Source organism: Echiichthys vipera (genome assembly GCF_963691815.1).
Source record: "Echiichthys vipera genome assembly, chromosome: 20".
Lineage (NCBI taxonomy): Eukaryota > Metazoa > Chordata > Actinopteri > Perciformes > Trachinidae > Echiichthys > Echiichthys vipera.
Window position 1 is genome coordinate 17,253,904 of NC_139845.1, and position 25,633 is coordinate 17,279,536.

Genomic DNA, 25,633 nt, shown 5'->3' on the forward strand with positions numbered 1-25,633 from the left:
AAGACCAAGTGATATGGATGAAAGTTCCAGAAAGAAGTAGTAAGTGGATCTTTAGATAGTTTTGTTGAAAGAAAGTAATAGAAATTGAAAAGATCTACTCACTGTGGGGTGTAATGACACAACAAACTGGATCATGTGCCAATGCAATAGTCAATGATCCAATAGTGAAAAGTGAAAATATCAATAGCCTGCATACACTAGCCTTGGTCGTTTAAGATGCACGTTTATTGTGAAATTCCCACTTTATATTTCTCCTTTTTACTGCAAAGAATAGCTTTCAAACATCTCTATGTGTAACTTATTGTGTTAAATGGGCAGTTGATAGTCTCATATCGATCAAAGGGCCCCTCAATTGAATGGAAATCAAATTGTACCATCGCAAACTTTGTGATATAAGTAAAGATATTGTTATCCAATCAATATATCATATTGTGATTAAACTTGTGATTTAGAGTCCTATTTTCCTAGTCTGTTAATATCCAGTGACCCATGAAATGTGGGCTTATCTGTAGTCGAATTTACTTGGAATTTGATATTTTAAGAGAGTACTTTGTCTCCATCTTAGCACAGGCAGCACAGAAGCAGGCCTTAATTTCAATGCAACAAGTCGACCACTAAGCTCGGGTTCAGAGTATCCACCACAGAGCCACAGGCTGAGTGCAGTGAGCCGTAGTGTAAGACAGTAAAGGCTGGTACAGTCGAGGAGGCCAGACCAGGCTAAAAAGAGCGGTGGTGCCTTCAGGAATATGCACCTTGCTGAGATAAGAACGTGCCTTTTCAGCACTTTTTGAGTTGGATCATTTTTCTGTTTGTCGGAACACGTGGAGCTGAGAGGCCACAATGCCGAAGATCGTGTATGTCTACGAAGATGACTCACTCGTTAAAAAAAGTTGAATAAGCTCCTCTTTCGCAGTGGTTTATTTTACCAATGATTTTACCCCCTTTTTTTAAATTTAAAATAATTGTTTGCTTCGTGTTTTCCATGTATTAAATGAGACATCCCATCAAGATCAAGAGTACTGAACATGACAGGAAAACAATGTATAGACATTCATTTGTAAATATTTAGATATAGTTAAACAGCTTACACTGCTACGAGCTTTTTCCACTGGTCAGAATCAAACAGTAATAATTTAAGATTGTAAACTATATCAAAAAGTGGAATGAAAAATGTTGAAGGGGTGTACTATATTCAACGTTATTAACAAAGTTAGCGATGTGCATGTTTAGTGCTACGGGAGACATCTTTCTAAATAGACGAGCTTCGGCCATGCGGAGCCTCTACGTCACGCAAACCCCCTGCTGTGTTTTACGCTTGAAGCGGAGAGTGTGAGTGGAGGAAGAAGGGCAGCCCGAGGGCAACTTTTTCAGTGGAACATCACAAAAATAGCTTGTCGTGCTGTTCGAAAATGGCTCAGATAACGAGCGAAGGGGCCGAACAAGATTCTCAGCCGACGTCGGATCAAAACGGAACCGGGGAAACGGCAGAAACCGGCAAGGAGGGACAGGCCGTGCCGGACCCCAAACAGGAACCGGGCGACAACAACGAGAACAGAGCAGGAATGGACGTGAACAGTGGTCGCGGTGCGGCGGCGGTGGAAGCGGAGGACGGGGACAGCATGTCTCCTGTTCCCGACGCCGACAAAGAAACGGCGTTACCGAGCGAAAACACCGACAATGGTGAAGGGGAACCCGACGATAAACTCTCTGAACCGGGGAAAAGTCCCGCACAGGGGAGTTTGGCGAGTAGCACTGATTCCGCACAAGAGGGCTCCCGGGTGCTGAAACAAGAACAAAGAGAGGGGGAGAACGTGTCCTCCTCACCGCACAAAGACCGCACAAAGACCGCGGAGAAAGCCGAGCACCACGGCACCAAGAGGCCGGCCAGCGTGGAGCTGACCCCGGCGAACGGAGAGCCCCTCAGCCGGATGGATTCAGAAGACAGGTCTGTTGAAGTAACGTAGTAACGGTAACGATAAGCAGTATGAAGAGAGGCCTTAACGCTGCTTTCTAGAACAAGCCAGAGGTGGTGTGAGGTCAACACGATGCTCGCTTCACTTCATGTAACTGTTAGCCGAGAACACTTCGTTTAAAGGGTAAATGGTTTCGATGAACGGTCCGAACGTTAACTGAAGGGCTTAGTAACGGCTCCCTACGGTTAATCGGGGAAGTTTTTTTTTTTTTAAAGGATCTAGATTCTAGAACATCCGTTTTTGGTGGAAGAAAAAAAAGTTTGGCAACGTTCCACGAACCGCGAGACTGTCGGCTCTGGGAACGTTATCGAGCCCCAACAGGGACGCACTCGGTTGGGGGTCGATTTGGTTATCAGCGGTAATGGTACTCTTATTTTAAAAGGGGTCATATTTTTACAACAGCATGGCAGCTGTCTCTGACTCTGCGGGATAGCAGACCGAGTCTCTTCATCCGTTCATTCTCAGTCTTCATTCACTCCATTCTCAGAAAATTCGTCGGGCTATGGGACATTTGGGAGACGCACCTCCCCGGGGTTGTTCCAGTTTCAGCGACCGAGCTTTCAACAAGTGCTGGGCTGTATAACCAAACATTTGTATCACGGTATTTTTTTTACGATTCTGACGGTTTCACGGTTTATCCCGGTATTTAAAACCTATTATAGCGACATCTACTCCAAGGACTACTTTGAATACAAAAACACTTAGATGCCATCATGCATGCTGATACTTTGACTACTATAAGGTTTGCTTTGCCCCACAAAATTATGCAATACATGAAGGTATCTGAATGCACGGAAAGTTGCAGGATTTACACCATTTTTAACGTGTAAACTGCAGCGTAGTGAAATGTAAAAGGATTTAAAAATATACACGTATGCCAACATCGCTTCCTTTTTCGAAACTAAATATTATAAACTGAGCTGGACCAAAGGTCAGGAGGGTGACTTTTCATAGCTCCGCTTCCAGCTCGCTTCAGTGTTTTGGGTGTAATCTATGCATCCCATAGATTGAGACATGTCCTTGCATACCCTCGCTTGATTTTCTTGACGCTAGTGCCTCGAGCAAATGCCTTTTAAGCTATGTCTTATTCTTTGACTTCACTATTTTGCTGGAGGTTGGTCGACGGCTTTGTATCCAACCACCGTAATCGTACTCTCAGTAACGTTATTCCAACGTGTTTACTGCTGAGTTGATGGAGTAAGTCACTAGTGTTGGCACCACTTGTAGCAACAGCGGTGACATCCCATTTTTATAAAGACCAAAAACCTTCAGACAGCAGACACCTCTTCTCTTGGGCACGAGTTCTTCTGGTGCGTCTCCGGCCTCTCTTTCTGCATCCTCCATCACGCGTTTCAGTCATTAAATGAATGCTCCAAGCTAGCCCAGACTGTATCGTGCTTTGTGGCTGTTAACTCGTATGGCGGTATGTGGCAGAACATTTACACCAGTATACCGAATGAAACGGTATTCTGACCAGCCTACTTTCAGTCAATGATCAATTCAATCAATAACCTAATCATACAAAACCGTATCAAAAGTTATTTTCCAGGCACCATGTCAGTGTAATATAAGAGAAATAGGAATCATATCCAACTGGCAGTAAAAAGTTAAGCAGTTCAATAATAAGTGTTATGAATTTATTGAAATAATTATAAAATACCAAATTAACAAAACAATCCTATGTAATTGTTACTCATTAGTTTTACAAAACATATGTGTAAATACAGCACCATTATATATGCAACCAAAACTGAATGAGTTTATATCATCCTTCAAAACTAGCTCTCTATAAACACAGTTATGGAGTGTACACTGAAGTTTACTGAGCACTTGAATTTAGGGCTAAAAGATAATGTAATACAACTCTTGGTCAAAATCAATATTCCAAAAATATGAACTGGCACGTGTAATTGACCCGACCCCGGATAAGCTGTTGAAGATGAGATGAGACGTGTAATTGCACAGCTACAATACTTACTACCCCCAAATCACTTGTAGTTCCGTAAGGGTGGTCAGCTTCATCAGTTGCAAGAAGGTTATGGTAAACATATGTTTGATTTGTACCTCACACGTTTTTGATCCACTAATGTAAATTCACTGTTACTAACTAATTCCAGAGGTGAGCCTTTCTGCTTCTGGGCATCCTTGTGTGGGATTATGCTGTAAATATGTACAGTAGATATCAGCTTAAGACACGTAATTATAGACAGGTTGTTGTCAGACTCAAAGAAAGTGGGAGAGTACCTTACTAGGGCGTAAGGATCTCATACACAGTGGAAAAAAGCAGTCAGATGCATACGTTTTCCATCTCTCCTCCTCAAGAACTGAACAAGAGAAAAATACACCAAAATAGTGATGTCGCAGTTACCCACGGCCACTCCATGGTGAACAATTAACAGCAGTCCTTCACAACAAATATCACATTTCCAAATAAATCAGCACCATCTGTCACTGTCAATGCAGAATGCAGATTGTTTGAGTGGAAAGTGAGTGCTCATCCCATTCTAAACGATGATGTTTATTGGGAATTACAACTATTTTGCTTTTGCCTCTTGTTGTAGCCACTGTCTGTGTACAGCTATAGACATCATTTCTAGCAGACCCATAATATATAATATATACGGGTCCCAATTCAATACAATATACTAACAGCCTGATGTAAATGTTATACTAATGTTGAGAGTGCAAAATTATTGCAGTTTACATACAAGAAATAATTAGTACGTACAGGAAGTCAGAGGTATCGCACATGACAGGACTCGCATGCTCTGGATGTTTTTTTTCTCCCTTTCAATCTGCTCTTTAAACTTTTCTCTATTTAGTAGAAAGTGAACTTTCCCTCGAGGCTACGGTGACAAATTGAAACTGTGTGAATCACTCGGAATAGTTGTGATACCGTAGGTTAAATCCTGAACCCTTTGCCAGAAACCATCTAACCACGCTCAGTCAGTACACAAACATCAGTCATGCCAACACAGTGGGAAATGACTAAACTAACACCGTTATGAAACCTGTACTGTGCAAACCCACACGGCTGCTGATGAGGTACAGTGTGAGTAACGGCCAAATGTTTCACTGGAACCTCCACTGCTCATAGGCCCATTCTCACTTTGATTACCGGATATTAAACTCACTATTGTCTAGTGTTTTTTTCCCCCAGCTGCCGGTTGATGAAATATTTTTGCAATGCTCTTTTTTGTCCATCAGTAAACATTGAAAAAACATTGGCTCTGTATTGTATCATAAAGCATCAGTAGCAGTTTCACAATTTCTGTGAAGAAATGATAAGATGCTGAATGCCTGGAGGGAAATTTTCCAATCAGGTTCGTCCGCTCCTGTTTTTGGAAATAACCAAAGGGTGACGCCTTATTCAGACAGGTGTGTTATCAGCTGTTGAGTCATTCCCTGCCCCTCCTTGTAGTTCTCAGTGATAGAACTGAAGTTACATCCAGTAACGGCTATTTTGCTTTTGTGATGTTTTTCTTTGTTGCTGTGATGACAGAGCGTTACCAGTGGAAACACCGGGTGTTTTGGCAACTTCAGTAATATCTGCTGCCTTGTCCAACGCGCAGCTTTGCTCTGCCAATCAGAGGCGCAGCAGCCTTCAGTGGTGTTGATAGGCCATTACTTGTGACGCGTGACCAATCGAGGCGGAGACAGGCGGCTGCATGCACTTGCACTTATTTTCACTGGACACTATGACAGGAGAGGTTTCGATATGTCGGATTTCAACGGATTTTCAGCAAGCCCAGACTTGAACCCCATTTGTGGAGGGACCTGAAGGTGGCAGTTCAGGCTCTTCCCATTAAATCTGACGCCGCTTGATAGGATCTGTCAGGAAGACTGGGGAAAAGTCCTAAGTCGAGGTGTGCAAAGCTTGTAGAGACTTACTGGTGAAGGCGCCAGCTGTAATTTCTGTCCAAGAGGTCTGAATACTTGTAAATAAGAGTTTTCCATTTTTGTTTTTTAAAAACATCTGCAAAGATGTCTAAAAGCATGTTTTTACTTTGTCATTATGAGCTATTGAGTGTTGATTGAACTGTATCGATTTTTAAAATGACATCTACATCATAGTGTGCGAAACATGTAGGGGTCTGAATCCTTTCTGAAGCCACCAGCTGTATATTTGCGGCTTTGACCAGTGTTCTAACTTAAAGTGGCTCATAGAGGAGTAGCAGTCGCCATAAAGATAGAAAAAAGAATCCGTTGCCTGCCTTAATGCCCACTTGGCTGCCCCCTCAACGTTTGGTAATCCTGCTGTTGTGGCAGCTGTAAGACTTCACTGGAACTTTTGTTCCCACACAGAGCAGGGTAGCAGCTGGTGTGTGTGTGTCTCGGAGGTGTTGGTCGTGTTGCAGGATGTGTAAGCACAGCATGGATCAGAGCACTTGGTCAGCGGGCTCAACACACACACACACACACACACACACACACACACAAACGCTGCAGCACTAAGCAAGCTGTGAAGTCTGCTCACATCACACACAAACATACTGTTCTTTAATCTCTCATTTGGAGGTAATAGCTCAGACAGTTCCTTCATTGTTCCTCTGTGAAATGTAATTTTACTTCCACCACATTAAATTGATTCATTTTATGTTTGTTTATGTGTAGAATTCCAGAGCAGTCCAGGTGTGTCGTACGTAATCAAACGGGTCATATATATGAGTCATATTCCCCACAGTAACTGTGTTTTACATTCTTTTATCTATTTCGTGAAGTTACATCCAACTCTATTTTGCCATATCTCTGAATAGGTGAAGTGGCTAATCCACAATTAATTGGAGAAAGTTGGACGGAGAGAGTCTTCTCAAAAGAACTGTAACATTACTTATCAAGACAAAACTCAGGTTGACTTTTCCAGAAACTAAATGAGTTCAAACACAGGACTATAAATGCTCTAACCAACAAACATTTCGTTCACCTGATTAACAGGGACCCCCTACTCCAGGAGGAGCATCACATACTGTATATTACACAGAGTTAACACACCAATTATTAAGTGGTTATCTCTCCTGTCTCCTCTGCACAACAAAATCAAAGTAAAAGTTTTTAACAAATCTTGTCTCTATAGCTCATTAGACTCAAAATCAAAAGCTGTTCATATGGCTCCAGCAACAGGAGATGGCTGCTGGGGTGTTACCATGGTTACTTTGTTTCCTTCCTAACATCCTCTGCTACATGTTACTTCAAAGGAGTAGATAACTGACTTTTTGTTTTAACGTCATGTTATCTTCGCCCTCAACAATTTGCACTAGAAACTTTACACCGCCACAGTTCCTGTCTCCAGCAGGTTTGTCACTAACAATTATTTTCACTGTCAATGAATCTGTCGATTATTTTATCGATTGATTAGTTGTTTCGTCCATAAAATGACAGAAAATTCAGAAAAATTACGATAGTGTTTCCCAAAGCCAATGATGACGTCCTCAGGTTTTGTCCAGAACCCAAAGATATTCACTTCACTGTCATAGCAGTCATAGCGGAGGGAGATCTGCTGTTGTTTTATTGTTCATTGATCTGTTGAAGGATGTTGTCCACATTGGCGGTGCCACACACAAGGCAACATTAATTCAGTGCCTTGTCAATAGACAGCGACAAATAGGAAATGGAGTACTCTCTAAGTCATTTTCCGGATCTTCTGAGCTGCACCCTGTTTGATGTGTACTGCTGTCCATGGTGCTGATCATAACCGTCACCATGCTGCTGTTTTTCGTGACTTTATTTTGCGCGCCTCACACGGTTTGTGTATGAATTGGAAGCGGGCTGCTAGCATACTTTGCCATTCTTATAAATAACATGCTACACTATTCGGGTCACAATCCATATAAACTGAACTGAATTTGAAGTTTCACTGTTAAAATATACAGTTAATACGCATATTATTTCATGGGGGTCTTTTGATTACTTAATTTCCTACATAACATTGAACTATTCAACTTGAATTTGTTGTTGCATTAAAATGTCAAATACAAATACTACAGAGACATTCTCTTTGCTGCCTCAGGCTCAAACCTCCACGCCCTTTTAATCTGCATATTCTCAATCATGTTGTCTAAACCAGGTTATCATGCGTTACACACTGTACAGTAAGATGTTAAATTTTTTCTGCAGTGACAGCTCCTATGTGTACTTTTTTATTGGTTTTTGTCAGGACCATGTGAAGTATTGTCTTTCTAATGTCTTCTTTCTGTTGTGTGTGTATTCTCCAGTATCGGCAGCACCCTGATGGACCTGGAGAGCACGGCGTCCAGCGGTCGCTCCACCCCAGCCATGCTCAACGGCCACGGTGCGGGGGCAGGCAGCGGCTCGGCAGCAGCGGGGGGCAAGTCTCTGAGCTACACGTGCTGCTGGGATCACTGCCAGCTGCTGTTTCCCAGTAGCCCCGACCTGGCCGAACACATCAGAGCCACACATGTGGACGGACAGAGAGGAGGGGTCAGTGTCTCAATGTCATGTCACGTTACTGTATGTACAGTATGTATGTTTGTGTGTGTGTTTATATGTAAAAACGACTCGAGTACACACTGAAACACCTAAACGATCCCGCGTCTTTATGAAAATCCCCCCTTAACTTAGGAGCTTAAACACCAAGCATATATTTTAGGATTTATCCACTCTGGAGACTTTGTTTTGGGGTGGGGGGGGGATGCCAGCTTAGTATAGATGGAGGCCCAACTTTTACATTTAAACAGCTTAATGTAGACATAAACCCCATTTGAACGTAAATGTTGTTTGAAATATAGGAGTTCATCTCAGGACCTCATCTCACAGCAGTTTTTAAAATGACGACTATGTTTGAAAAACACTTTGTACAGCTAAGGAAACAACACTATTTTGTGTTATTTGTAGTTACTGTGTGAGTCCGATACTGTGTGAGTCCGATTCAGTTCATCCGATTGCAAGGGAGACTTGCAGAGAATTAAAGGAGACTGCAAATTCCCATTAGCTATTTGACCAGAGTTTACTGGTAACTTAATGTTTGAAAAAACACACTCACACCTTTCTGTCATACTGGCCGTGCTGATTGGTTTAGTAAAGAGGGCTTTCCCTGCCAGGTCTTTTTCTTACTTCCATTCACACCTATGCACAGCACAGGGAGCAATTTGGGGGTTCAGTGTCATGCCCAAGGACACTTCGACATGTGGAGGAGGAGTCGGAGATCGAACAGCTGATCTTAGGTAGGGGGAACACCCGCTCTACCCCCTGAGCCACAACCGCCCCAGGACCAACTTTAACCTAACCCCCTACTACTCTCTCCGTGTACTGACTCGGTTATCAGACTGTGCTTATATGTTTGTGTGTGCCACACAGGTATTTGTGTGTCTGTGGAAGGGTTGCAAGGTGTACAACACTCCGTCCACCAGTCAGAGCTGGCTGCAGAGACACATGCTGACCCACAGCGGAGACAAGCCATTCAAGGTGCCAACACACACCTGACATCAAACACTACATTTATACACCACACAGTCTGAGGGGGAGTCTCATCTGTAACACTGTCAATCACATGTCTTCCTGCAGTGCGTGGTGGGAGGCTGCAACGCCACGTTCGCCTCTCAGGGGGGGCTGGCCCGTCACGTCCCCACTCACTTCAGCTCACAGGGTTCATCCAAATTGTCCAGTCAGGGCAAACTGAAGGAGGAGTCTCCGTCCAAGGCCGGCCTCAACAAGAGGAGGAAACTCAAGAACAAACACAGACGCTCCCTCCGTAAGTTCAACACACACACACATTCACATTGTTCAAGATTAAAACATATGCTGTTGTGGTTTTTCATGTTCAGCTTTCAAAAATGGACAACCTCTAATAGGCATGAAGGAACTGAACACTGAAACTATTTTTTTTTTTTTAATAATTAGGCATTGTGTGGCCTGCAACAAAGGTCCCGTGGCAGAGTTATTGTCTTTGTCTTGAAATTATTTTTATAAATAGCGGTTTCCCTCAACATGCTCACTGAAGTGAAAGACAAAATGGTCCTCAAGTCCCTCAAATGCACACAAACGCACTTAATTTATTTTTTTGTAAGTACTATTTAAAAAAATGTCTCTGATTTCCAGCCCGACCTCATGACTTCTTTGACGCTCAGACCATGGACGCCATCCGCCATCGAGCCATCTGCCTCAACCTGGCAACACACATCGAGAGCCTAGGCAACGGACACAGTGTGGTCTTCCACAGCACGGTGGGCACGCACACGCACACTCACTAGCCAGTGCGGGAATTTGTATGTCATTCTGTGCAGTTTTAATGCTTGTGTGTTTGTTTCTGTTCAGGTAATAGCCAGGAGGAAAGAGGACTCTGGGAAAGTGAAGGTGTTGTTGCACTGGACACCTGAAGACATGTAAGTCCTGATCTTCTCTCTTCTCCTCCTGCTCTGCTCCACACCCTCTTTTGGCAGTAATATAAAGTACCAGTTCACTGTGGATTCGATTCAATTATGAGTGCTGCTGAGGTGATTTTTGATACAAATTAACATTAAAATACAACTTTTGCTGTTTTTGGAATATATAAAGTCCTTATTCTCCATCACTTCAACACCTGTAGCCATTGTTCAACAGCAGCATTACATGTGTTGCATCTGCAGATGTCAAGTTCTGCACGACTGCTACTGTGTAAGCTTTTTACTGATTATTTAAATCTTCTGCGCTCCACCAAAAAGAAATGGTAATTGACCATCTGTGCTTTTTGTACACATTCGTCAGCTGTTCAGACAGTCAGATTATTTGGAAAAAACAAACCAACCCCATTTTTTCTGCTGTGTGCAGTTCATTAAGAATTGTCTGACAAAGAGATAAAACAGTAATTCTCCCATAACATTGCTGTCCCTTCCCAATCACTTTGTCTTTTTTCAGAACATGCACTCTATTTGCAGTTTAATAATTTAATACTAATAATGCCCTTGTATGAATCTGTCTCCCAATGACCTCCAGAAAGCAGACTAGACTCTCCTCTGGTTTCATTAAGCTGCTGCTTTTAAAGGGTTAATGACTAGATTAACTCCAACTCCATCAACTCCATTTTCAGATCTTACGTATGGACAGAGTTACTCTGTTTTGGCAGACCTCCAATTACATTAATTGCACACTGGCCCCATTTTTCATTTTCTTTATAGAAATAAAACCCATTTAGTTCATTTTTGTGTATCAGCGCCCACTTGTTTGGCAGCAGAGAGTAGCTAGAGATTTCACTCATTACGAAATGAACAGCAAAAGTGAGGAATCAGATCATTTATATTATATAATTCATGAACCCAGTGGCTGCCAACATGGGCCATGCAGCAAAAACTTGAACGGAGATCTGGAGAGGCCAGACAGAGCCGTGGTGGGTTTGCGGTTTAACCCGTAACTCCCGTGTTGTCACAAGTTTATTACTATTCTGCCCAGGCAAGAGCAAGAATTGGTTAAATTGCAGCTTTAATGTGTCAGGAGACAGTGTAGATATGAGTTTCAATGTATTCTTCGCTGTGTCAGACTGCCAGATGTGTGGGTGAATGAAGGCGACAGACTGCAGCAGAAGACCAAGGTGGTTCATCTGTCCAAGCTACCCACTGACACAGCTGTGCTCCTGGACCCCAGCATCTACAGGTGTGTGTCTGTTTGTGTGTGTCTGTCGGTCTGCGTGTGTCTGTCAGCGTGTGTCTGTGTATGTCTGTCACTCGCTCTCTCTGTCTCTCTCACTCTCTCTGTCTCTCTCGCTCTCTCGGCCTCCCTCGCTCTCTCTGTCTCTCTCGCTCTGCCTTCCTCGCTGTCTGTCTGTTTCGCTCTCTCTGTCTCCCTCGCTCTCTCTGTGTCTGTCTGTCTGTACGTCTGTCTGTCTGTCTCTCTCTCTCTATCTCTCTCCCTCTCTCTGACTCTTTCTCTTTTGGATGTTGGTAGATACAGCAAAAGAAAATATCTCAACCTTTTTTTCCCCACAGGATGTTCTTTTAACCGCCTCCAGAGGAACTCCACTGTCACTTCCTGCTAATCCAATCTCCTTTTCGTCTCCATCTCTACGGCCCTCTTCTCCCGGAGGATGCTGGGAGTTTAGTGACTTTTATGTCATGGCTGTCTGAGGCCACCAGTGTTGTTGCATTAGGTGCTGAGTTTTCAGAGGACATGTAGAGGAGATGTTGCTCGTTTTAGGTAACACAACTAGACTAAGAACTAACTGACAGAAGTGTAACTGTAGACAGACTCACGTCTTTGTAAATACTTGAGATTTGTAATATATTTTTATACTTTGAATTTTTTACTGTACTGTAGATAGATGTCTTTTTTTCTGCCAAACATTTTTAAATAGATGTTTTAAAAGCTGATAATATTGGTCATGTGCATAAAACTGGCATTTCTCTGGTTTGATGTCATTAAACTTTTCCAACCTCCACTCAGTCTGAAGTCTTTACCTGCCAGCTGCTTGTTTACAGGGGACGCTAATCAACATCGACATTGTAAGAACACATCTCAAAATAGTAACATGGCCCCATAAGAACTATATTAGGAATATATAAAAAATATATTGCAATTTAAAGCAAAGAAACGTGGGTGGGACTGAATTAGGAAGTTACTCAGAAAATATATACAGTATATAAAAAAAGTATATAAAAACTACTGAATGGCACACATGTGATGGTACTTGACTGCTGTCAGGCAACAGAGGGAGCTGTGCTGTCTGTTGAGATAGAGTATAATGAGTTGGTTTCCCCTGAGGTCAAAGAAACTAAACTTGATTGCCTCATAAGTTTATTGTAAAATTAAAATTGTCCACCCCTTTTTTAAATATCCCAAAGTTGTCTACATCAGTGGTTCTCAAACTTTGTACATGACGTACCACCTCAGAAAATATCAGGCTCTCGTGTCCCACTACTAAGACCAATGTTCAAATACAGCACTTCTCTTCCTAATAGTTCCCATTTGGAGCCACGATTGCAGTGTTTTTAAACTAATGATTTAACCTCTGCTTACTCTCTTGCCATCACAGTTTAGCTCGTGACTCATGAACGTGACTACATAGCAGGCTGATATTGAAACAAAAATATTACAGGAAATGCTAAACTTATTTTAAATTACATTTCATATATCTTAAAAGTTTAAGCATTTTCTTGCGAGAAGTTGTAGTATTTTGATAGTGTATTTATTTTGTAATTAATGTTTCCTTTTTTAGTTTGGAGATTATTTTAAGCACCACCAGAGAGAGCTTGAGTACCACCGGTGGTACAAGTACCACAGTTTGAGATCCAGTGGTCTGCATCATCTTGCAAATGCCTTTTCTAATGGACGATCTGGCGTATTGATTGATTTTGTACATTCATGATATTGCAAATGTCCCTTTATTTAAAATGTAAAGGCGATGCTGCGTTTCATCATGCTGTGGCTGAACATCGTGTTTATGTATTTTTAAATTATTTTCGTTCACATTTTATTTAAACTTAGAATGCATTAAAAATATTAGAAAAAAAGAATAGAAATGTATCAAGTATATATACAGAAATAAAAAAAATAATTGATATAAACAAACGAGTATTAAAACAAAAAGAAACATCGGTGACGTCATATTTAGTGGCCGGAAGTGTCCGCGGAGACGAAGAATGGCCGGGCTGCTGAAAAAGGTACGAGTAGAGGTCACTTTCTAATTTTAATGGTAAAAAAATAATACAGTAGAGACCAAGTCCATATTGTTTGCTGCTCACGGTCTGACGGTGGAGCTAACGGCACTGGTTTGACCTACAGCGGCACAGTTAACAGTTAAAACGAGACGCTGAGTGTTAGCTAGTGTTAGCTGCGGTTAGCTAACCTTATTGTACTAGGAAGAGCTAACGTTATACCTAAAGGTTACTATGGTAACATTTAATTTGACTTGGTAGTGTATAAATACCATGGTATGTACATAAACCTTTATGATAACATAAGCAGTATTTTCTTACTTTAAAAAAAAAAAAAAATATATATATATATATTTTTTATATATATTTTATTCGAGATTTAATATAAACATTTTTCTTCTTACATGTTCCAGAGTTATACACAATGCCCAAAATATATTTGTAAATGTAGAAACAATAAGAATAAAAGAATTAAGAATAAAAACAAAAGATAGATCTTTGGTGTTTGTCTTTTTTAGTTTAAGTAGACAGATGTCCGTCCTCCACAGAGCTGGGTCTGTCTGACGTTCCTGCCTGTAATAGGGAAGGTTTTTTAAGAAGAAGAATTCCTTTATTAGTCCCGCAACGGGGAAATTCGATTTTTCACTCTATTATTATTCGTCACTCTATTATATATATTTTGTCGTTGCCACCGTACTCTACGGGGGAATTGTTGGGTCTAAGTAAATCATAAATAAGTCATAGTGTGGTCTTTACCTCGTTTGTAAAGTGTCCTGAGATAACTTTTGTTATGATTTGGCACTATAAATAAAATTGAATTGAATTGAATATAAATAGCAAAATATAAAACGGTAAAATACAAACATTTGACAAATATATACACAGTGAGGTAGTAATATAAACAACGTGTGGGGTAAACCAAACATGTATGGTGTTTGCTAAATTAAGGGGGTAAATTTGAGGTGCCTAAATAAACTAATAGATTTTGACAATTTGACAACTTTTTCATAGTTGTCAAATATGATTAAAAATCGGGATTTTTAAAAACATAAATAGTAGCAGTAGTTTGTGTCTTGCTACGCTGATGTTATTCCACAGGACTTGGAGATAACTTCACTGTATTGTTACAGGTTCGTACATTTCTAGTTCCTTTTAGAACCCGTTGTTTTGTTTCCAACAAGGTTAGCTCTCATTTAAAGGCAACTACGGCCCGTTTGTGTCCCTCTCAGAAGGTCAAAGGTTTTGTTCTAAATGTTTAATAAAAAATGCTTTGGTTTTAATGAAACGTTTATTTCACAGTATATGCTATGGGAACTGACAACCAACAAAACGAAACTCTGATAACAGTATTTTAAAGTCTAATTCTCATAGTTTTTGTACCACATATGCCTAGAGACTTCAGACAACCGTTTGTAATATATGAATAAACAATGTAGTCAAACTACATTGTTTATTCATATATTACAAACTGTTGTACTGTTGTAGGACCACCACTTTTACAATAGACACTTCAAAAAAGAAATATTCTCTATCACTTGATTTTGTTATTAAGTATTTTATTTTCCAGGAGCCATATCTATAAATAATGTTACTCAGAGGGAAGTTTGAAGTTCATAAAGTGAAGAAGACATAACAAGTTTCCCCCCTGCTGTTCTCTTTCAGACGACCGGCCTGGTCGGCCTGGCAGTGTCCCACAATCCACATGAGGTGAGCAGCTGACGGTGAATGCTGTACACAGTCTCACTGCACATTTCATTGTGACAAAATAAAGTTAATCAGGACTCATCAACATATTCACTACAGTTAGAGATGCACCTTCCCAGTTTTTTCTGATTCAGATACAGACACCTGGGCTGAGCGTATTGGCCGATACCGATCTAATACTGTTGAATGAATGAACAGTAGGGCATCAGGCTTGACATAAACATTTAGCCTTGTTAAACAAGGTAACAAATGAACACAGATATAAATGTACTTAATATTATTTATTAAAAAATAAATTGTACTTTAGCCGCAAAAATAAATAACAATTTCATGTAAATAGCACTGCAAACAGACATTTTCACATGTAATAAAAATGTAATAATATAATAAATAAACCCTAACCAGTGTTGCAAGCATATAATTGAAGTGACTAAATCGCTGTAACTGTATTGCTGTGTATGATATTAATAAAAAAGAAATGACTAATTAATCAATACTGGAGCCGATATCGGATCAGTGCATCTCTAACTACTGTCACTGTTGAACACTTCAATTCAGCAGCCTTTGTTCTAATCTGCTCTGGTTCTTCTCTAAGCGTCTGAGGATTCTGTACTCGAAGATCCTGGCGTCAGTGCAGACCATGCCACAGGACGCCGCCTACAGGAAGTACACAGAGCAGCTGGTCAGCGAGAGGTTCAACCACGTCAAAACGGTACATCAGTTAATAGTCAGGGGCCTGTATCCTGAAGCAAAGTTAGGACTACCTGGCTTCACTGAGCCCAACATCTGTGAACCCAGACTATCATTTATCTCTGTTTTTCCTGTAGCAGCTATGATCCTATTCTAAGGCTGTACCCAAATCTGAATAGGTCATTGTCATTGAAATGGTTCATATATAGTTTACTAGGAGCAAATCAATAGCGTGTGGTTTATTTTCTAATGAGATAATTGATTAATACATATATCTCTGCTGCTCTCTGTTGGCACTGTAAATTGTAAATGACCCTTTCGGGATAGTGTAGGAATAATGGCTTGATTCTAGTGATCTGATTGGGAAGCAGAAGTACTGTTGGAAGGTTTTGATAAGACCCCTTTTCGAGCAGTTGATCTACTACGATAGTTTGGTGATAACAAATAAAACCCAAGTTAGAGCAGAAGTTACAGCAAAGTGTCACACTGGATACACTGATATGATCAAAGTATCTCTGTATCTCTCTTCACAGGAGCCTGATGTTGAGATGCTGGAGAAGAAGATAAACTGTGGGCAGATTGAAGAAGTTATTTTCCAGGTAGGTCACTGATGCCGTCTTCATTTGTTCACACACATTCCAAAGTCACTCAGGAGAAGGGAGAAACATCTCCATCAAGAAAAGCCTTCAGTGCCTGCCTTTTCTCTCAGTAAATAAAACATCCCCAGTTCTGATAAAGCTGATGCTATTGCAGAATCTAAATGTGCGTTTCCATTAGGGTCAAATACCCGGAATGAGGCAGGTCTATCTCACCTAAACGCCACTAATTTTGCATGTGAGTTTGTTGGCCCAAGGCCTTTTTTCTCCCCTGAGAGAAACCTGGTTGCTGATTGGATGTCACCCTCAGCGAGATGTGACTCGTGGTAGTACAACACAAGGCGTAGAACAGTGGTGTAGGTGTTCAGCCTTTGCACGGGCTTGTTAAAAGAGTACTGCGGGGGGGCTCTTTGCTCCATGTTCTCTCTCTCTCTCTCGCTCTCTCTCCCCCTTTCTCCCTTCCTTCCATTTTCTCTAACACACACACCCTGTACTGCAAGCGGGGTGACAGCCAGTCGGTAAGCCCAGAATTTTCAAGTCGGAGTATTTTTTTAATATGCTACTTAGTAACTTGATGAGTTAGCCGAAACACAAACACATTACTTGGAGCCCGACAACAAGCTGGGTTTTCGTGTGACATGTGAACGCATATCTCGTATGATCTTGTGTGATGTCGTGGGATCTTGTGTTATTGCGAGAATTCGGCTGCTTTGGGAGGTAATTGTTCACCAGCTCTACTCTAGCCAATATTTAACAGTCCTTGTTGCCCACTGGCCACCTGCTGATCTCAGTTAGCTACAAACACTTTTATAACAGTGTGCGTTTGGAGGATTTGAGGTGACAAAACTGTTGATCTGTGTAATCAGTGTGTTCTCCTTTTTGATTGACATGCTGAAACCATTTTTGTATATGTCTTTGAGAGGATCTGCTCCCAGCTGTATTTGTGATTTAAGACATGGCATTATTGTCCTCAGTACTGCTGATTCCATCAAAACATTTGCTTGTTATTTTGATAATAAACACTAATGAGAAAGTAAACCTAGCTGTAGTTTACTAGCTATGTTCAGGTGAACCACAGTGGTTGGTTATTGGCAACAGTAACAAATTGTTGTTTTTAAATCTGTTTCTGAATTTAAGACTTAAGATTTTGGAATCCATCCAAAATAAAGTTGAATTTTAACCCTGATTCTATCAAAATCAACTGTAAGTCATGAGCTTATTTCTAAGTTAAGTGTTGTTGGATGTTGTGTGTGTGTGTGTTTCCTGTGTATAGGCGGAGTGTGAGCTGGCTCTGTCCAGGAAGATGTCTGAGTGGAAACCCTGGGAGCCCCTGATAGATGAGCCTCCTCCCAACCAGTGGAAATGGCCCATCTGAATACACTTGTGTATATACTGTCTGTCTGTGTGTGAAGTACTGTACAAATAAAAGTCCTGCAAATATTTCCTCATTTCTTCTCAAGAGTCTTTGATGAACTTGACATAACTCCTTCCTGTCTTCCATTACATGAGTCGGTGACACGTGAAATCGTTAAAGGCACAATTCCAGTTCCATTGCGTCGCATATTTCAACTACTTGAATGACACTCCAGGATCCAGCCAGGTCTCTTAGCTGAAGCTGCTGCCCAGCTCACCGTCCAGCGCCTGCATGCTGGACGGCAGAGAAGCCCCATGAATCACAGCCAGTGTGTAACTCCTCCATACTGGCCTTTGTGTCCCCTCAGGTGGAGAGATGGACATGGTCCCGCTTTCTCATGTTGTTTGGGTCTATACCCATCTTTTCCACCTTTTTCCTCCGTTTACTCTATTTACATTTGAAAACCTTCAACTCTGACTTTTTTCCTCATCCTACTCTGTAATCTATAACTTTTGTCTTTTTTTTCTTTGACCTACTGTGCTGACTTCTTTATGTACTAAACTAAGACTTGTTCATCATAGTACTATACTATGCTTTTTTATACCAAGACTTTCTCATACAATACATTTTTCAACATCACAACACAGCAGGACTTTTTTCAACATACTATAACTTTTTTTGACACTGTATTTTGAAATGTAGTGTTTTTGACATACTATTTATGTCGTTTATCATACCGTACGCCAGATCACTTCTCTGGCATACTATGACTTTTTTAAACCATTACCTTTTACTATAGTAAACATGGCCACTGAATGAGAAGGCAGGACCTGTTTTAAACCATTACCTTTATTGTAAACATGGCCACTGAATGAGAAGGCAGGACTTGTTTTAAACCATTACCTTTATTGTAAACATGGCCACTGAATGAGAAGGCAGGACATGTTTTAAACCATTACCTTTATTGTAAACATGGCCACTGAATGAGAAGGCAGGACTTGTTTTAAACCATTACCTTTATTGTAAACATGGCCACTGAATGAGAAGGCAGGACATGTTTTAAACCATTACCTTTATTGTAAACATGGCCACTGAATGAGAAGGCAGGACATGTTTTAAACCATTACCTTTATTGTAACAATGGCTACTGACTGAGAAGGCAGGACTTGTTTCAAACCATTACCTTTATTGTAAACATGGCCACTGAATGAGAAGGCAGGACTTGTTTTAAACCATTACCTTTATTGTAAACATGGCCACTGAATGAGAAGGCAGGACTTGTTTATGTTCCTTGACTCTGATTGGTTGTTTCATTTCGTCTGCTCCACCGGTCATGCGCAGATAACCCTGGAGCTGAAGGCCATGCCACAGCGCAGCACCTCATACTGTTGTCGTTTATAAGAGTTTTAGGAAGGTTAGAAACTTTTGCTTTTGGATTTAGTTTTCCAGATTCTAATTGTGCAGTCCAGTGTGTACATCCAAAAAACGTAAGTAACGCTTTGTCTTTCTGTTTTTTTCCACTGACAAATCGAGCTGAAAGAGGTACTTAATTACCAGTTTAGGTGAAAAGAAATGACGTGAGCTTTCAATTGCTTCTAAATACTTAAATGTCATCATCTGTCGGTTACAATGTAGTAAGCATTTAACAAACAGTTGGCCTATAAGGTTGTCTGTGAGATTAAAAGCAGGTGTTGGCTGTTGTTGCTGTGAAGAAGCTGTGCAGGTGTTGCTAATGAAGGTGCAGGTGACCGTCATTCTGAGTGATGCATCACCTCCGCTAACCGGATGTTATTGACACCACAGCACCAGTTACAGGTAAATCAGTTACAGGTAAATCACTAACAGTAATGAAACATGCTTTAACTCCTGTTATTGTTTGTTAGAGACACAAAATACTGATTTTGATACTGACACACTATTCACTGACGTTTTCGACATGTATGCCTTTTTTTTTCTCAACATACTATACTGAGTTTTTCGACACGACTAATTTCAACATACTATAGTACGATGTTTTTGAGACACTGACTTTTCGATATGCTATATTACGACTTATTTTTGACAGACTTTACTGACCTTTTTTAGCAAAGTATGCTATGACTTTTTTGTCAACATACTATACTATTGTTTTTTTCGGCATGACTATTTTCGTCATACTGTAGTCTGACTTTAACATACTATACTGTGACTTTTTTAACATACTATACTGTGACTTTTTTAACATACTATACTGTGACTTTTTTAACGTACTATACTGTGACTTTACATACTATACTGTGACTTTTTTAACATACTATACTGTGACTTTTTTAACATACTATACTGTGACTTTTTTAACATACTATACTGTGACTTTTAACATGCTATACTGTGACTTTTTTAACATACTATACTGTGACTTTTTTAACATGCTATACTGTGACTTTTTTAACATACTATACTGTGACTTTTTTAACATACTATACTGTGACTTTTTTAACATACTATACTGTGACTTTTTTAACATACTATACTGTGACTTTTTTAACATGCTATACTGTGACTTTTTTAACATACTATACTGTGACTTTTTTAACATACTATACTGTGACTTTTTTAACACTATACTGTGACTTTTAACATACTATACTGTGACTTTTTAAACATACTATACTGTGACTTTTCTAACACACTATACTGTGACTTTTTAACATACTATACTGTGACTTTTTAACATACTATACTGTGACTTTTTAACATACTATACTGTGACTTTTTAACATACTATACTGTGACTTTTTTAACATACTATACTGTGACTTTTTAACATACTATACTGTGACTTTTTAACATACTATACTGTGACGTTTTTAACATACTATACTGTGACTTTTTTAACATACTGTACTGTGACTTTTTAACATACTATACTGTGACTTTTTAAACATACTATACTGTGACTTTTTAAACATACTATACTGTGACGTTTTTAACATACTATACTGTGACTTTTTTAACACACTATACTGTGACTTTTTTAACATACTATACTGTGACTTTTTTAACATACTATACTGTGACTTTTTAACATACTATACTGTGACTTTTTAACATACTATACTGTGACTTTTTTAACATGCTATACTGTGACTTTTTAACATACTATACTGTGACTTTTTTAACACACTATACTGTGACGTTTTTAACATACTATACTGTGACGTTTTTAACACACTATACTGTGACTTTTTTAACATACTATACTGTGACTTTTAACATACTATACTGTGACTTTTTTAACACACTATACTGTGACTTTTTAACATACTATACTGTGACTTTTTAACATACTATACTGTGACTTTTTAACATACTATACTGTGACTTTTTTAACATACTATACTGTGACTTTTTTAACATACTATACTGTGACTTTTAACATACTATACTGTGACTTTTAACATACTATACTGTGACTTTTTAACATACTATACTGTGACTTTTTAACATACTATACTGTGACTTTTTAACATACTATACTGTGACTTTTTTAACATACTATACTGTGACTTTTTTAAAATACTATACTGTGACTTTTTTAAAATACTATACTGTGACTTTTTTAACATACTATACTGTGACTTTTTTAACATACTATACTGTGACTTTTTTAACATACTATACTGTGACTTTTTTAACATACTATACTGTGACTTTTTTAACATACTATACTGTGACTTTTTTTTAACATACTATACTGTGACTTTTTTAACATACTATACTGTGACTTTTTAAACATACTATACTGTGACTTTTTTAACATACTATACTGTGACTTTTTTTTACCATACTATACTGTGACTTTTTTAACATACTATACTGTGACTTTTTTAACATACTATACTGTGACTTTTTTAACATACTATACTGTGACTTTTTTAACATACTATACTGTGACTTTTTTAACATGCTATACTGTGACTTTTTTAACATACTATACTGTGACTTTTTTAACATGCTATACTGTGACTTTTTTAACATACTATACTGTGACTTTTTTAACATACTATACTGTGACTTTTTTAACATACTATACTGTGACTTTTTTAACATACTATACTGTGACTTTTTTAACATGCTATACTGTGACTTTTTTAACATACTATACTGTGACTTTTTTAACATACTATACTGTGACTTTTTTAACACTATACTGTGACTTTTAACATACTATACTGTGACTTTTTAAACATACTATACTGTGACTTTTCTAACACACTATACTGTGACTTTTTAACATACTATACTGTGACTTTTTAACATACTATACTGTGACTTTTTAACATACTATACTGTGACTTTTTAACATACTATACTGTGACTTTTTTAACATACTATACTGTGACTTTTTAACATACTATACTGTGACTTTTTAACATACTATACTGTGACGTTTTTAACATACTATACTGTGACTTTTTTAACATACTGTACTGTGACTTTTTAACATACTATACTGTGACTTTTTAAACATACTATACTGTGACTTTTTAAACATACTATACTGTGACGTTTTTAACATACTATACTGTGACTTTTTTAACACACTATACTGTGACTTTTTTAACATACTATACTGTGACTTTAACATACTATACTGTGACTTTTTAACATACTATACTGTGACTTTTTAACATACTATACTGTGACTTTTTTAACATGCTATACTGTGACTTTTTAACATACTATACTGTGACTTTTTTAACACACTATACTGTGACGTTTTTAACATACTATACTGTGACGTTTTTAACACACTATACTGTGACTTTTTTAACATACTATACTGTGACTTTTAACATACTATACTGTGACTTTTTTAACACACTATACTGTGACTTTTTTAACATACTATACTGTGACTTTTAACATACTATACTGTGACTTTTTTAACATACTATACTGTGACTTTTTTAACATACTATACTGTGACTTTTTAACATACTATACTGTGACTTTTAACATACTATACTGTGACTTTTAACATACTATACTGTGACTTTTTAACATACTATACTGTGACTTTTCTAACATACTATACTGTGACTTTTTAACATACTATACTGTGACTTTTTAACATACTATACTGTGACTTTTTAACATACTATACTGTGACTTTTTAACATACTATACTGTGACTTTTTTAACATACTATACTGTGACTTTTTTAACATACTATACTGTGACTTTTAACATACTATACTGTGACTTTTAACATACTATACTGTGACTTTTTAACATACTATACTGTGACTTTTTAACATACTATACTGTGACTTTTTAACATACTATACTGTGACTTTTTTAACATACTATACTGTGACTTTTTTAAAATACTATACTGTGACTTTTTTAAAATACTATACTGTGACTTTTTTAAAATACTATACTGTGACTTTTTTAACATACTATACTGTGACTTTTTTAACATACTATACTGTGACTTTTTTAACATACTATACTGTGACTTTTTTAACATACTATACTGTGACTTTTTTAACATACTATACTGTGACTTTTTTTTAACATACTATACTGTGACTTTTTTAACATACTATACTGTGACTTTTTAAACATACTATACTGTGACTTTTTTAACATACTATACTGTGACTTTTTTTTACCATACTATACTGTGACTTTTTTAACATACTATACTGTGACTTTTTTAACATACTATACTGTGACTTTTTTAACATACTATACTGTGACTTTTTTTTAACATACTATACTGTGACTTTTCAACATACTATACTGTGACTACTTTCGACACACTGACTTGTTTTGTCATAACTATTTGACATACTATGACTGACTTTTTTCGACTTACTATAACTATTTTAAACAATTTACAACGACTTTTTTTCGACATAATATACCATCACTTTTTTCAGCATGCTCTACAATGACATTCTGAAATCCTATACTTGAAAAACTATAATTTCTGGCATGACATTTTTAGAAATATTATACACTGACTTTTTTGACATACTATACCATGACTATTAGACATATTATGACTTTTTCAACATACTATACCATGAGGTTTTTTGGCTTGAGTGTGCTCAACATACTATACTATGATTTTTTTGACGTACTATAAAGTTTTTAAAAAGTCAGATGGCAGTGTCAAAACAAGTGTAATATAATGTCCATAGAATGCTTAAATCAGTCATAGGGTAGCCTGTCTACAGCAGTCATAGCATAGTTGTTTTAAGTCAAGAAAAGTCACAGTATAGAATAGTATAATATGTAGAAAAAAGTTAAGTCATACTAGTATGTCGAACAAAGTCATTAAGTAAAACTATCAATAGCTCACTTTATAGCAAGCAAAAGACTGAGCGTTTCATTTGGTTTGACTACTTTAATGAAAGTAATTTAAAAAGGTCACATAATACTGTAACAATAGCACTTAAATACAATTAATGGCTTACACAGTAGTTTAGGAGAGTGCCTTAGGAAAAAAACATTCTCATTACTTGATTTGTTTAATAATTATTTTATTTTCCAGGAGCCATCTATTAATAATGTTTCTCAGAATGAAGTATGAAGTTGATGGTCGGCCTGGCAGTGTCCCACATGAGGTGAGCAGCATGTGGTGAACACTGTGCACAACAGAGTTATACTGCACATTTATTGGTGACAAAATAAAGTTTGTCAAGGCTCATCGAGTTAAAATGGATTCAGTAGCCTTTGTTCTAATCTGCCCTGGTCTTCTCTCAGCAGAAGCATTATTGTCCTCAGTGCTGCTGGCTCCATCGAAACATGTTCGCCTCATAATAAAGGCTACTGGGAATGTAACAAATAAAAATCCTGATTCGATTGGAATTGGCTGTTATTCGAGGGCTAATAAAGTACAAATAAAAGTCGTGCAAACATTTCCCCATTTATTCTCAAGAGTCTTTGATGAACTTGACGTAACTACTTTATATACACCATAACATGAGTCAGTGACATTTTACAGTGCTGTCTGGAGAACACTGAATCCAAATCACTGGACTGTAGACTTTTTGTATCTTTACCCTTCATCTGAACAGCAGAAAATAGTTACTCAAGTCCCAGTGGTTTGGATTGGATTTTCCATACCACCTGAACCGTCACACACATTTTTACAGCTGTATAATTTCAACCATTATGGGGTTCTTTTATAATGACTTAATGACATTCAGCTTTGGTCACTCATAACATCCAAATCCTGTGTTCAACAAAGAGTGCTACAGCCGGTTAGGATTAGATGTGAAAAACAACTTCAGTATCAAATCTCCATTCTCTCTCCACAACAAAGTCCCTGGATTTAGTCAGAATGATCACTTTTTAGCTTGAATGGAGCTGCTATAGTCATAAATAATGGAGACATTGTGTACTATGTTCTATGCATAGACATACAACATAAACCTGATTCCAACAATCCCTCTAACGATAACGCTCAGATACGTTGGCTGTGTCCTCTTCAGACTCTGGCCTCCTGCGAGCCACTGGTGGCTCTCTGTAACAGCTGGAGCATGATGGGATAGATGGGAGCAAACTCCTTCCCCTGTCGAGTCCTCACTGACTGCACATAGGCCTCCAGAGCACCCCTTAAAAGGAGAACAGGTACAGTTTTCAGTGTACAGTACGCTTCGATGTCATGGGACTGGTTGTATCGTGACACAAAAATGGCTAGTAAGTCTAGTGAAGCATTTCTGATTCATCTCTGAC

General features: G+C 38.5%; 3 protein-coding genes and 1 long non-coding RNA gene across 4 annotated transcripts in view; 3 read left to right on the forward strand and 1 right to left on the reverse strand.

The window, feature by feature from the left end:
* Positions 1 to 1,409: 1,409 nt before the first annotated feature.
* aebp2 (AE binding protein 2) lies at positions 1,410 to 11,982 on the forward strand (the record flags this gene model as incomplete). Its single annotated transcript, XM_083934808.1, has 8 exons — positions 1,410 to 1,945; positions 8,186 to 8,411; positions 9,288 to 9,395; positions 9,495 to 9,681; positions 10,029 to 10,153; positions 10,245 to 10,312; positions 11,442 to 11,555; positions 11,888 to 11,982. The coding sequence occupies 8 exons, from the start codon at positions 1,410 to 1,412 to the stop codon at positions 11,898 to 11,900; spliced, it is 1,377 nt and encodes a 458-aa protein (XP_083790934.1). The 3' UTR covers positions 11,901 to 11,982.
* Positions 11,983 to 13,518: 1,536 nt separating this feature from the next.
* ndufa5 (NADH:ubiquinone oxidoreductase subunit A5) lies at positions 13,519 to 17,972 on the forward strand. The gene is made up of 5 exons (XM_083934740.1): positions 13,519 to 13,558; positions 15,215 to 15,259; positions 15,852 to 15,968; positions 16,480 to 16,545; positions 17,816 to 17,972. The coding sequence occupies exons 1-5, from the start codon at positions 13,538 to 13,540 to the stop codon at positions 17,915 to 17,917; spliced, it is 351 nt and encodes a 116-aa protein (XP_083790866.1). The 5' UTR covers positions 13,519 to 13,537; the 3' UTR covers positions 17,918 to 17,972.
* Positions 17,973 to 19,251: 1,279 nt separating this feature from the next.
* Positions 19,252 to 25,523, forward strand: LOC310962887. Its single transcript, XR_014593675.1, has 4 exons — positions 19,252 to 19,383; positions 19,609 to 19,711; positions 24,447 to 24,519; positions 25,390 to 25,523. It is a non-coding gene; the product is annotated as an uncharacterized lncRNA (long non-coding RNA).
* Positions 24,526 to 25,633, reverse strand: part of cog5 (component of oligomeric golgi complex 5) — a 62,798-nt gene continuing 61,690 nt past the window's right edge. Inside the window, exon 22 of the mRNA XM_083935495.1 lies at positions 24,526 to 25,512. Within this exon, the coding sequence (XP_083791621.1) occupies positions 25,386 to 25,512 (127 nt within the window). The 3' untranslated portion in view covers positions 24,526 to 25,385. The remainder of the gene's footprint in view (positions 25,513 to 25,633) is intronic.